Here is a 13754-nt window from a genome sequence, read left to right as displayed (position 1 = left end):
TGAATTAGCATTTGAGTTTGAGTTGCTCAAGATATATATTTACTTGATATCAGAGTCGGTCAGAGTAATTCCAATTTATTGTTGAGCCCCATATTATATTCTCGAGAGTTCTGAAAAATCATCCTTCGTTAGGTGATTTCTGAGATTGAGTTATACCTAAAATCCATCTTCACAACTGGTTTCGGATCAGTTTTTTTCTAAAAACTTAATGATATATTTGGGAATTTTTGTAATTTAAAATAATAAGAGGACCAAATTGACACATCTGTCTTTGACTATGGATCAAATAAGGAGAGAATATTAGCAACTTACAAGCAAAACTCATTCATTACATTACCTTTGACTATCGATCAAAATATTTTCCTTTGATTGCATTGCATTATTTCTCTCTCAGCCTTACTTTGTTATTTTCTGAAAATTCCAACTCTTTTTTTCAATGTTACTCAATGTTCAGTCTAGACATTTTGAATGCATATATTCTTGTTTATTGCAGTTCTTACTACCAGATTTTTTTTGCTTTTGGCATGTCTAGTAGTACAATATATGTATGTATCTAAAAGACCTTCACAACTTCTGCTTCAAAATTCTTGAGAGAGAAAGAGCTTGATACATGGACAGATGCCAACAAGTTCCCATCACAGACATCAAGCTTTTTCAAAGTTTTCTTCACAGGATGGTGCAAGAATAAGAAATCATCGCGCCACAAGAACAACACCTCTCCATCCTCAAAAACTTTCAACAGATTAATCATTTCATAGCACAACCAATCGTTGCATTCAGGAGCTATGTTTATCACAATCTCTTTAACCCATGAATCAGTAACTCCATATTCTTTCATCACCCATACCTCAAACTGAGTATCTGCATTATTATCACACACACATAAACAACGTCCAAAAACTCCCAAACTTCGTAAATTTGGGCAATTTTCCTTAGTGTACCCTGGAGCAGTTGGGAATGATTCAAACAACTCATTCTCCAAATTAAACGAACATATTAACTCATTTTGATTAGCATCAAAAACCAACCAATGAAGTTTTCCATATAGATTCACCCCCTCTACCCAACATCCAAACCCGAACATGACATGTTCTACACAACTTCTCCAATACCCTTTGCCAATTATGTAAACTTGAGCTCCAGACTTGTAATAACGAAAACCATTAGTATCATCATCGCGAATTTCCTCTTGGTAAATTCTAACCACTTTGTACTCGAACCTAACAGGATCAAAACCAAAGCCATACCTGACTATATTAGGCCACTTTCTTACCCGTTGTGGCTCAGGAAGGATGATATATTCTCTTGTTGTTGGATTGAGGATGTAAATACTATCAACATCACCGAAAAAGTAATTAAAACAAACAAAACCATGAACCGATCCAACGAGGAAAAATCGATCAACAGGAAAGTAAGGTTGTAGATCAAGGTCAACATTTGGATCATGATCAAAGTTATCGACTACGAATTTCAAAAACTTTAAGCTGTTGGTCCTATTAGAGTTGAATTGGTGGATGATGATGCTGGCTGGAGATGCTGAACGTGACAGTTTTAAAAATTCGGAATCTAAGGTTAGATTTAGAAAAGATTTGGAGATGCTTTGGACGTATAAAAGTGCGGTAGGAGGTAATGTAGAGAGAATTTGTAACAAGATTGGAGATGGAAGATCCATCAGGGATGTTGCTTCTTCACTCATTTCTTACAACTCTTAGCTACAGATATTTTTCTAAAGAAACTATATCTCATCAAATTTCAGTATGTTTTTCAAGTTACGTAATACTACAGAATACTTATAATTGTTGAGTTTGTCAACACGTATGGAAGAATTATCCACATAAATCTTATCTCTGTATTGGTCAAACTTGTACAACACAAGTTTTTCTTTACCTTTTAATTAGTATGAAGGGTATATATGCTCTAGTTTGTGAACGGCGGGGGCATCAATGTCCCAAAAGTATGGCGGAGGGTATTTACATACCATTTACGATAATTTGGGGGTATATTTGTCTTTTTTTCCCTAGTGTTAACATAGGAATTTGACACAGTTTGAGTAAGAATTGTTAAGCGACCTCTAAGTGTTAGCATTGAACTAGTTTAAGGCATACCATTGGACACTTAAAATGTAAATCTCACATAACTAAATCCCACATGTGAACCTCTAGACATTTTATCAGTGTCCCACCCGGTGACAAGCCTTAAAACAAGTCCTAAAACTGTTTTTTTTTAAACACTGCTTTGTACACAAAATTAGATGTGAATTAAGCTTTTGACATTGTATATTAAAGGTTAATTATGACAGGGGGATTTTAAGACAATTCCAACTCTCACTTCAGTGGGGAAAGGATCGCTAACAAATTAAGTTTGAGATAAAATCTATACTTTGTATAGTTAGAGTATAAATTAATTCAGAATAAATTTATACCTTCAACCAAACACAATATAAATTTGTCCCAAACTTAATTATGAATATCTTATCTTATCTCATCTAACTTAGTATTATTATTTTATCTCATCTCTCAAATGTCATTAATTAATGCAGGAATTATAATTCCAAGAATACAATCCTAAGGTAATTTATTCTGCAAACCAAATGACACCTAAGTTCCCATTTAAGCAAAAATCAACACAAGAAATTATTGGAAATGAAAGCCAACCAAATATGAGCTAGTTTAATGTTGGGACTGGGACCCCTGCCTCTAAAATATTACAAGCTACTGATAATAGTCAATTAGTGGTGGCCCTAAGTTGACATTACAATTCTACAAGCAAATGATATTATAGTCATGTTTCTGGTTCACATCAACCACCCCCTAATCAAATCATTCCTGACCCCGAAAACCGATAAACCGAACCAACTGATGCACCCCTAGCTTCATGTATAAAAAGAATTTGGACAAGCACCACAGACAGGACAGGACATGAGAGAGTCGCCGAATTCTGGTGAATAATAGGATATGGAAAATAAGTGAATGGTATTTTCTAATATGAAACATATCAATATATATATATATATATGCAAACCCTATCTATTATACGATATGAATTGTAAGACACAAGTCAAACTATGATCTTTGAGATACTAAAACTCCAAACTCCCATCAGTTCTTGTAGGGAATCTAAAGTGTATGGTTTAGACTCACTTAATTTCGGAGTGTAGAAGTGATGATGATTGCCTCTCGACATTTATTGCAGAAGCTGAAGACAGGAATCCTGCAGTTTGGAATGATGATGATGAAGAGGGAGCTGGGGCCGAGGCTGCAAAGGTGGAGACACCGCTTGTGCTACTGGCATTTAAGCTGGTTCCAGCAAAGGACCCTTCAGTAGCTTTAGGTGCTGGTGGCCGATCAATCTCAAAAACGCCTTCTAACATCTGAACCACCTTGCCCATCGTTGGCCTTTGAGATGGTTGCTCTTGGATGCACCAAAAGCTCACCTGAATTGCTCGTATAACTTGTTCCATATCCATCTCCTGATTGGAAAGCTTTTTGTCCATAATGGCCTCCATATTACCCCTTTCAAATTCTTCATATGCCCACAAAGAGCACTTCTTCTGGTTAGTCTCTTCAGAGACTTCGAAGTTCCTTTTTCCACTCACTATTTCCAGTAATACCATACCATAACTGTACACATCAGATTTGGAAGTTATAGGAAGATTGGCCAGCCACTCAGGAGCCAAGTATCCTCTAGTACCCCTCACATGACTTGTCAAGGTTCTATGTCTGTGGTCTTTTGGGTTAATGAGCTTGGCGAGGCCAAAATCTGATACTTTGGCAATGTAGTTCTCATCCAACAGTATGTTCTCAGGCTTTATGTCACAATGAACTATACAATCTCGGCATTCCTCGTGAAGGTATGTGATACCTTTTGCCGTCCCCAAAGCAATATTAAACCGTTGCTCCCAGTTCAAAAGCCTTCCCGACGAATGATCTTCTGAAAAGAGGAACTTATCAAGAGAACCATTTTTCATGAACTCATAGACCAGTAGCCTGTGGCGCCCTTCAGAACAAAACCCAATTAATCTCACCAAATTCAAATGGTGTGTGCTACTAATAGTAGCAACCTCCATTCTGAACTGCTTCTCTCCTTGCTCGATTCCTTCCAGCTGCTTCACTGCAGCAACGGACTTATTAGCCAGAACTGCCCGATAAACAGCCCCAAATCCTCCTGCACCAAGCTTCTCCTTAAACCCCTTGGTTGCCCGCTGAAGCTGATTGAATGTGAACTGCACAGGGGCACCAGAGGCATATTCAAGAAGTGCATATTGAGATGACAGTGATGCAAATTTAGAACTGTTCTTAAAGCACCAACACCACAAACCACCCTCCAACAGGATCAAACCCAAGACACTAGCCACAACCACAACTGCGACAACCCAACCAGGAACCCTCCCTCCATTCTTCTCCTCAACAGTTTCTGAAACTGCAGTAGGATTAGGCATTGCAGGCCCACATATCTTAAGAAATGAAGTGCTAGGAAGGGTCGGCGCCTGATAGCCACTAACAAAGTTTGGCTGTTTAATATAACACATCCCCGTGCCATCTGCTAAAGAAGTCGAAGCAACACAAGCACCATTAACAAGACAGTTAAACCTACATGCTGAAATACCAGCAGAAAAAATCTGCTCAGATAATTCCGGAGGATAAGTCAAGAACTTAGCATTATCCAATTGCAACATAGTTGCATTGGAAGGACAATTACTAAGTTCAACTATCCTCCTACACCCTTTTCGACTATCATTTGGATCAGTAAGCACAAAATTCTGCGAAGGACATCCACAAGTTGGATCAGTTTCATTATAACTACAAACCCCGAAATTCCCACAATAACCAAAAACCTGACACTGATCAGTTAAAGCAGCCCATCTCACATTTTGAGTCCCACTACCCTGTGTAGAACTATAAATCCTAAGATTTCCATCATCATCCAGCTTGAAAAACCTTAGAATGTTCCCTTCATCAGCATAATCACTACTATAAACAACATTCAAAGGGTTCGAAAGACTAGGATCAGAAAGTGAAAGAATCCCAATAGGCTGCATTCCCAAACTAGGAGAAGACAAGTTAACATTTGCAGAAGAATTCAACCCAGAATTATAATACACTATAGAAGCGTTCCACAAAAGTGACAAGTTTCCATTATTCATAAGCCTAAAAGAATACAACCCAGATCTCAAAACATGATTATTAGTGAAATTCTGTCCAGGAACAATAGTATCAGTTGGGTTATCAAAAGTAGACCAAATGTTCGATACCGTACCGTTTTTGAGACGAAAATTTCCATTATCATCAAGAGAAGCTGAAGAAACACCACGATTTACAGTTCCTGAACTCCAAACAACAGAACCAGAAGACCCACTTATGAGCTGAAGGTCACCGTTAGAGAGGAACCGTAGTTCACCAGAGATATCAACTGCTCCACCGTTAACGGTATCGGCGCCGGCTTTCCATATGGGTATATTGTTGTAAGAAATAGCAGCAAAATAGGAACTCTGGTTTGTGGGGTCGAGCTGTAGGAAGGAAAGAGAGAAGGTGTTGTTTGGAGATGACCATTTGGAGTTTGGGTTGGAAGCTGAAAGGGTAGTATTAGGAAGAATATCTGCAGCTTCTATGGTGATGATAAGAATGGTGAAAAGTATGAATAGTAGTCTCATTTTTGGAGGAAATGGGTGAAGAAGAATGAGGTATTTGGTGTGGATTTATGAGTTGTGTGCCATTGTTGTGGAGGTGGAGAAAACAGGGGAAGGTGGGAAGAAGAAGAGTCCACTTTGACTTTACATTTCTACTTTGGCCTTCTTTTGAGTTGAATTTTCAATTTTGAAATACTTTTTTGGCCAGAAGAATTGGTGTTTTGGTTTGATAATTGAAAGAAAATATCAAAATAATAAGTAACGTGTTGTGATTTATTAATTCTAGAATAAAATATTTCGATGTAAATAAATACTACTCCTATAAAATTATCATTCTTAATAAGAGAGAGCCTTTCTAACATCCTTAGGGGTATTTTTGTCATTTTGCCTTGGGCTTTCTTTGGACATTCAAAGGGGTATTCTTGTCATTTTGCCTTGCAGATATCCAAAAGGGTAAGCTGGTAATTTCCCCAGTCGAATTTAAAGAACCTTTACTGACGTGTCTTTCCATCTTTGTTACATCAATTTATGACTTGTTCAATGTTGTATTTGTTGGCTTAAGTTATTGCCTTCTGCTTAAATTTAATGTTATTTTGAATTGGAAGAAATCGATAGATTTCCAGGTGATTATATATATGTGTGTGTGAGGAGCTTGGGGTCAAGCTCCCTGCTCCTCACATATTATATATGTTTGTACTTTAGTCATAAAACTTCATTTTGCTATTTATATTTTAATAATTTTGTTTCAATTTATATGTTTTACTTTCATTTTTAGTATGTTAGATATTTAAATTATGAAAAAGACTATTCTATAAAATTACAACAATTAGCAACTTAAAATATTTCAAAAATATATTAACAAATTTATTTACTATATAAATTTTAGGGATAAGAGTCTGAAAAATATCTCAACTTTGATTGGATTTGTTGTTGCGATACTAAACTTTCATGAGGACCTATTACCTCCCTAGACTATTTAATACCGTATTTTAAAGATATATATTTGCCCACGTGGACATAAAAAATAATGCAAAACTATAAATAGTAATGTGTCCATGTGGGCACATATATATCTTTAAAATACACTATTAAATAGTTCAGGGGGTAAAAAATATGGTTTTAAATAGTCTAGAGAGGTAATAGGTCCTTAAGAAAATTTAGTATCGTAACAACAAATCCGACCAAAGTTGGGGTATTTTTCAGATCCTTATTCCTAAATTTTATAATGTGCCATATAAATTGAGACATATGTGGTAACATGTTATTTAAAAAGTACATAAAAATAAAGTATTTAACAACTTAAAACTATTTAAAAATGAGAAGATAGCCACATAAATTGAGACAAATAAAGTAACATACATTGGGCGCTTAGGATCAGTAAGTGAATTCTCTGATTTGTCCTTGTACTTTAATTTCTTCTATTTATATTTAACACATTTTTTTGTTAAATGTATGTCTTACTTTCCTTTTAAGTATGTTATATATATTTAAAAATTACAAAAAAATAATATTATAAATCACAATAATTAATAACATAAAATATTTTAAAAACATATTGAAATTTTGATTTACTCTCAAAATTTCACACGTGCTCACATAAATTAGGATAGAGAGTAATATATATATTATTTGAAATTTACAAAAGACATGTTTTACACTTAATACAAAGTAAATTTATTTTTATACATTATTATATATTTTATATTTATACAAAATAAATACATTACTTACATAGATGTGTAAACAATTTATTATAATAATATATAAAAATGCATAAATATTGTTATAAAAAAGATAGACATAATTCATAAGGGCGTAAACCTGAAAATGCGATTATATATGTAGTTTTTATTTTTGAATTTTTTTCAAAATATAGATTTTAATGATAAAAGTGTCTATTATAACAAAAAAATTAATATAAACACATATAAATTTATTAATTAAATATATGACATTAATTTATCTCAACCAATAAACAAGTTGAGTTTTATACAAAAGTAGTCTTATTATCATGATGAACTATTTAAGAACGCAATAAATTTATATAATCAACCTCAAATAATTCAAAGTTTGAAAACTAAAACCTCATGAAAATGGGAGTAAATGAGAAAGTCAAGTGACTGATTTGTTCAAACAAAGACAATGTCAAATCTAAACACCAAGTTTGGCTTTTCCCAACTAAAAATACAAGTCTTGCTCCTTGACGACCACATAAGTATATTTTTGGAATTTAATTACTTTAAATAAATAGATCAAAAAATTACGTTTAGTATATAACTGAATTTGTGAGACAATAAACACCTATTAAGAAAAACATTTAAGGATATCATGTTAGAGGGGTTCAATCTTCATGTTCGAGGACATCAAATTTGACTTTCTCATTATTATATTCTAATTTCAATATGCTTTTTCATTTTCTTGTACATCCAATTCAGTGGTGGAGTAAAAAATTTCAAGAAGAGTGTTCAAGTGCTAAAGTGAGTCTGCTTTTCCTAAAAAGTGAAAAAAAAGAGTTATTACTAGTGAGATTCGAACACTCTTTCAAGACGCCTGAAACCACTAGGCTACTTCATATTGTTGTGTCAATGGAGTCCAAAATATGCTATTTAACCACTTTATTTATTATTTTACTTGTATATACGATATAATTTTCCGACGAGTGGTGTCCAATTGGACACCCTGATATAAGGGTAACTACAATTCCAGATTGATCAGACTCTAATTATTTTTCATTTACATAAGAGAACTACAATTTCAAATTGATCAGACTCTAATTATTTTTCATTTACTTCGATCGATTCAATCTGTCTGTCCTTTAAACCTACAAATTCAACTATACCTTTTGTTTTTAATGAGATAACAATAGCTACAAGCATAATCACCAGTCCATGAAATAATATAAAATAACTAATTACAAAAGAAGAAAATGATTCTTGTATTTTATTCTGTTGATCTCCCACATCTTAACATAGAGAAGATCTCTTGTGAAATGTGGCATATAATTAAACTAAAAATATTATTACCACCAAATAAATTTCTAAAATCTCATCCTAGGCTTCAAAAAGTTCTTACATATTGCAACTATCTTAATTCTAAAATCCATATTACCCTTCTATGAGTTTTTTAACATTTGTTGGGTAAACTTCACTATTAAGCTCAGAATTAAAGGCCTTATTAGCAAGCACAACATTCACAGCTTCTGTGGGATGCAACCCATCAAACCACACAAATTTGTTCCTATTTGAACAAGCTTGTCCTCCATTTTTGCACAAAGTTGAGTTCCCACCTTCCTTTATTGTTAGTACTTCACAACAAGGATCTCTCACATTATCAATACCTGTGTTTAAATTGCAAATTCAAGAAAAGTAAGACACATAAATTGAAACAAAACCAGTATAACATAGTCGTGCATACTAAGAAAATATAGGACTAGTTTAACCTATTAATAGTTGATAAATTCATCTTTCATTCACTAGCGACAAATCAATTTTGTAGGTAAACAACAAAATATATCATCAAAAAAAGTTGTTAACTACACAAACTATTTATTTAACAACGAAGTTGATAACTAATTCCAATTTTTTTCATAGCAACCAATCTATCTAGGTTAAAAATCAAACGACTTTCTCAAACTAATACTACAGATCGTCATCGGGGGTGGCTGTGTGACGTTTTTCTGTTGAGTACAGTACATAATTCAGACTTAAAGTTCATTTACACAAGTATGACAAAGACAATTCTAAAGAATGAGACTAAGCAAAACTTATTTAGATATCATTTGTTAATATAACATCAACATAACAATAATATTATAAAGCAATGTTCAATACGAAGAAAGTAAAGAAGACATACCAAATTGAGAAGGAGTTCTTATGATATTCCTAATAATGTTGAAGACATCAACATAGACAAACTTAGAATCAGGCATTTTTTGCATCATGTAATCCAACAAGCTCCTTAAATTGGTATTGTAGAGACCTAATGGTACATTTATTGTTTGAACGCAATCATGTGGCGTTGGAATTGGGAGTCTAGCGCGTACCATTGGACTGCAACCATTTGGATATAATGACATTACCACAAATTTCCGTCCACCCAAGTCGTACAACTTCTGTAAAATCAAATCGTATGATTTAATTAACGAAAATATTGTAATGACAAAAGAGGCATAGCCAACAAAAGGTGTGACGTAGTCAGGTACCTGGAGTTGTTGAGAGAGTCCAGTGATCAATTTAGAAATGAAGCCTGGAAGAGTAGAATTATTGAATGGGAATTTCAAGAAGTAGTTTAGTGAAAAGTCATTTCCACCAGTTCCAACTATAAATAAGTAATTGCTTAGTGCTTCATTGCTTTTGCATCCAAGTTGCTTTTCCAAATCAGGTATTGTTACACTCTCTAAGTTTCTGATTTGTTCATTCATGCCCATCACTTCTCCCTAACAATTTCATTAATTTATAAGAATCAAACATCAATAAATATTTCTCGTTTTTCGAGAGTCAGACAGTTTAAGTTTGATCAAAAATTTGTGCATGATATATTTGTAAACTACGTAAAAAGTCACATATGAAAAATTTACGATCAAAGATAGACTTGTTTGAATTTCAAAATCTGAAAGGTGTCACATAAATTGAGACAAAAGAGTAATATATATATATATATATATATATCATGTGGTTAAAAATATGATCTACAAAATCACAAGCCTACTACATACATCGTAGATTGATCTACTTTCAACAATTGAGATTTGATATTGCGATTTAAAATAACTTTTGAACTTCCTTTATTATTATATTGTACTAAAAAGTTCCCAAGGAGTTTCATTAACATATAACCAAAATAATTCATTTTGTATAAATTTTCAACAAAAAATGTCCCTTTGTTGAAGAATCTATTTGGTTAATGCTTAAAAACTACTAGTACTAAATATTTGTTCAAGTATACATGGTTAAATATGACGACATTGTTAATCAATATTTCACCTAGAAAATACCTCTTTCGTTCTTTTTTAGCTGTCATAGTTTTCTTTTTAACCGTCAAACGATATGAATTTTGACTAACATTAAGCGTAACATGACAACTAAAAAAGAACGGAAGGAATAGATAATACCATGTAACTTTATGACAAGTAAAGAAAGAAAGAGAGAAAAATGAGTTAAAAGAACTCACAGAAACAACACCAGTTTCATCAAGAATACCAGAACCACCAGAAGCAAAATCAACACCTTGAAGAATGGCATTCCCTTTAGTTGTAGGATCTTTAAATGTTGGAATTGGACCAAGTTTTACATGTTCACCAAGTAGATCAATCACATTTTTACCATTTGTAAATCTTCCTGTTGGACCTTTTACATAATCTACTCCATATGGCAAATAATTTGCCTTTGCTTTACATTTTTCAATAAAATTGTTGTTCCCATTATCAACCAATGAGCTACCAAATATAAACATTCCTTTTATTTTTGTGCTTTGATCATTAAATTTGCATTGACAATTGCATAGAGATAAAAATGGCAAGAATAAACTTAGGATGATGAGAGTTTTTGCCTTTGGAGACATCATGTTTTTTTGTTGTTATATATTTTTTATTTGTTTCTTTCCTTTTGTGTGTGTTCCTTTTAATAAGAAGATTAAACAAAAATTGAGTTATGGATGGGAATAAAATACTACAATGCGAAGTTAGAATTGAGTAGTAACTAACTTTGAAAGTGTTGACTCCTCTTTTTTCGATTCTTAATTACTTGTAATGTTTTGTTTTGACACGTGTGACTAAAAGATAAAATTTCATTAAATTGTTCTTATTTATTCCTTGATTTCAATTATAACAACATTTTCTTCTTTTATTTGATTTTTTAAATAGAAATTTTTTTAGTAGTACGAATTTTAATTTGTAAGTTTTAACATTTATAGTGATGCAAAAATCTTAATAGCCATCAATCACCTTCTCTTTTCTTTTGAATTTTTTGTATTAAGTTAAGATAAGATTTCATGGCCTTCATTGCCTATCTTGAATTATTATTGACAACATTTTTCAATGCTATACTCAGGTGCTATCCAAAATCAATTTCATCAGTGTCAAATATTTAGTGTATTTGTACATAGATAGATACATGTATCTGATATAAAAAATACATGTATTTAATATCAAAATATACATTGAGACATTCATTAGTGTACCCGTGCATATATACATGTATCATATATCCAAATAAGCACGAGAGAGAGAAAGGGAAGGAGAGGGAGAGTGAGAGAAAGAGATTATGTAATTATTTTAAAGTACAGAAGAATTTAGTAGATATGGTACAAATATTTGTCTAATTAGGTAACGTTCTCAAAATTAAATCAAAAATCCATGCCGCCTTTCATCAAGTCTCCGTTAAAGGTATATTTTGCCCTGCTTAACATCAATTCAGAAAATGTGGCTTCCACAGTAGACACTGGACATATCGAACACCAGTTGAGGGAGAAAAGAATAAGTTGCTACACCGCATAGAAAGAGCCTCCTTAATGACATGGACAAAAAATTGGATGTATGCAAAGGGTAGTACCGAAAAGTAAAGAACCAACAAGAAGATATGCAAAAAGGCCACCCAATCTTCTATACAACAAGGAATTACATGGGTGCACCAAAAGCAGATCAGGAATAGAGAATATTACTCAACTGAGTAAACTCATCTCTACCCCTTCAAAGATCTCCTATTTCTTCCTCTCCAAACAACTCACATTAACGTGAATGAAGCGACATTCCATACCCTGCGTTTTCTCCTCCTTTTTGGCATCTTCCCATTGAACATCAAATCCCGCCCATAACATGGCATCCTCCAAAGCTTAAAGAAGACACTTCTTCCTACAAGGTTTAAAGTTCCTTAACGTAGAACATCCACCCCTCCCCACACAGTTAACACTGTCCAGACAGAAACGTAAGAAACCATAACTGCAGGAGGACCATTTGAACCATGTCTGCTTTGACTGAATAAAGTATTATATACTAGAGAAAGATAAGAGATAAGATGGTTTCAGTTATCTGCAAGATCAATTCTTTCACTAAGTTCTTATAATTTGCATCAAAATGGAATCAAGGAGATGGTGTATTATGTTAAAACATCTGAACACATAACTCCAGGAAAAGAAGAAAACACAGCATGAATCGAATTGCATGCAATTTCACTAGTAAAGTTCTAATAAAGACTGAGCATTTTAAGATACTACAAAACTTCCCAACTTTGTAGAAGCTTTCTATCCTTATTCAGGAATACAGGGCGTACAAAGTAAATAACAAAAGAACAACTAAACAGTGCTTCCTCCTTTCAATTCACATTCTTAAACAAAAGTAAACTAAAGGACGAACCATCTGCAAATTAGGATAGTAGAAATAACTTATCATCAGAGGGTCAGAACTATCAGGATGAGTTCACATTGATGTATCATAGGCTTCTCACATCAGCTTCATAAATCTTAATAGAAGAGTTCACAGGGATCTAATCCCCATCCATCCCAAACCAAGATGATTGCTAATTGTCAATGTACAATCTTTTTTATCTGAATTAAATGACTTATTTTAAGGTCATTCAATTGTATAGATGAGCTAGCACCAAGGATGTGCTATAAGCCTATAATACCTGTACAATATTTTCATGAGCAAGAAGTGGTAACTGATTCCTTTTTTTTAATAATCAGCTGGTTAAATTATTTACATGAGAATGTATCTTGATAAGAGAAAGAATATATCATATTAATCATTAAACATGAGATATTTGATTTTCCTTTGACTTAGATATTGCTTCTGAAGCTATATGATTCTGCAATATCAGGAGCAATCATAGCGGGAGGATAAGCAAATACCAAAGAAAGGGGTTTGCCTTCTGGGTCGAGCTCGTCGCACCGAGCTTTCCTAGTGTAGGTTACCCCTCCTATATGATTTGCGAGCTATTGCATAAGAGCGGGGGTTTTACTCTGTGCGCACCTAAAAGGGTAGCGGCTGCGGGTTTCCCTTGTCATAAAATAAAAATAAAAAAGAATAACATTTTTATTATTTGGTTTGACTGTATCGTACTGTATTGTAATTTATAAATTTACTAAAATATCATTAATTATTCTAGGCTAGGAGGTTTGACTATAATTAAATAAT

At 33.3% G+C, this 13754-nt stretch overlaps 3 protein-coding genes across 3 annotated transcripts; all 3 read right to left on the bottom strand.

The window, feature by feature from the left end:
• Positions 1-553: 553 nt before the first annotated feature.
• LOC125809474 (F-box/kelch-repeat protein At3g06240-like) lies at positions 554-1720 on the bottom strand. Its single transcript, XM_049489102.1, has one exon. It carries the CDS (start codon positions 1694-1696, stop codon positions 554-556), a length of 1143 nt encoding a protein of 380 aa, XP_049345059.1. The 5' UTR covers positions 1697-1720.
• A 1235-nt stretch (positions 1721-2955) lies between these two features.
• LOC125809300 (G-type lectin S-receptor-like serine/threonine-protein kinase At1g34300) lies at positions 2956-5804 on the bottom strand. The gene has a single exon (XM_049488960.1). The coding sequence runs from the start codon at positions 5648-5650 to the stop codon at positions 3137-3139; it is 2514 nt and encodes an 837-aa protein (XP_049344917.1). The 5' UTR covers positions 5651-5804; the 3' UTR covers positions 2956-3136.
• Positions 5805-8730: 2926 nt separating this feature from the next.
• Positions 8731-11188, bottom strand: LOC125809366 (GDSL esterase/lipase At1g29670-like). The gene is made up of 4 exons (XM_049489020.1): positions 10796-11188; positions 9828-10061; positions 9479-9737; positions 8731-8963 (listed from the first exon to the last, which is right to left on the bottom strand). Exons 1-4 carry the CDS (start codon positions 11186-11188, stop codon positions 8731-8733), a joined length of 1119 nt encoding a protein of 372 aa, XP_049344977.1.
• Between the last annotated feature and the right edge of the window lie 2566 nt (positions 11189-13754).

Source organism: Solanum verrucosum, unplaced genomic scaffold (genome assembly GCF_900185275.1).
Source record: "Solanum verrucosum unplaced genomic scaffold, falcon-dt-bn FXZP01000062.1, whole genome shotgun sequence".
Lineage (NCBI taxonomy): Eukaryota > Viridiplantae > Streptophyta > Magnoliopsida > Solanales > Solanaceae > Solanum > Solanum verrucosum.
This window is presented reverse-complemented; position numbering and strand designations above follow the sequence as displayed.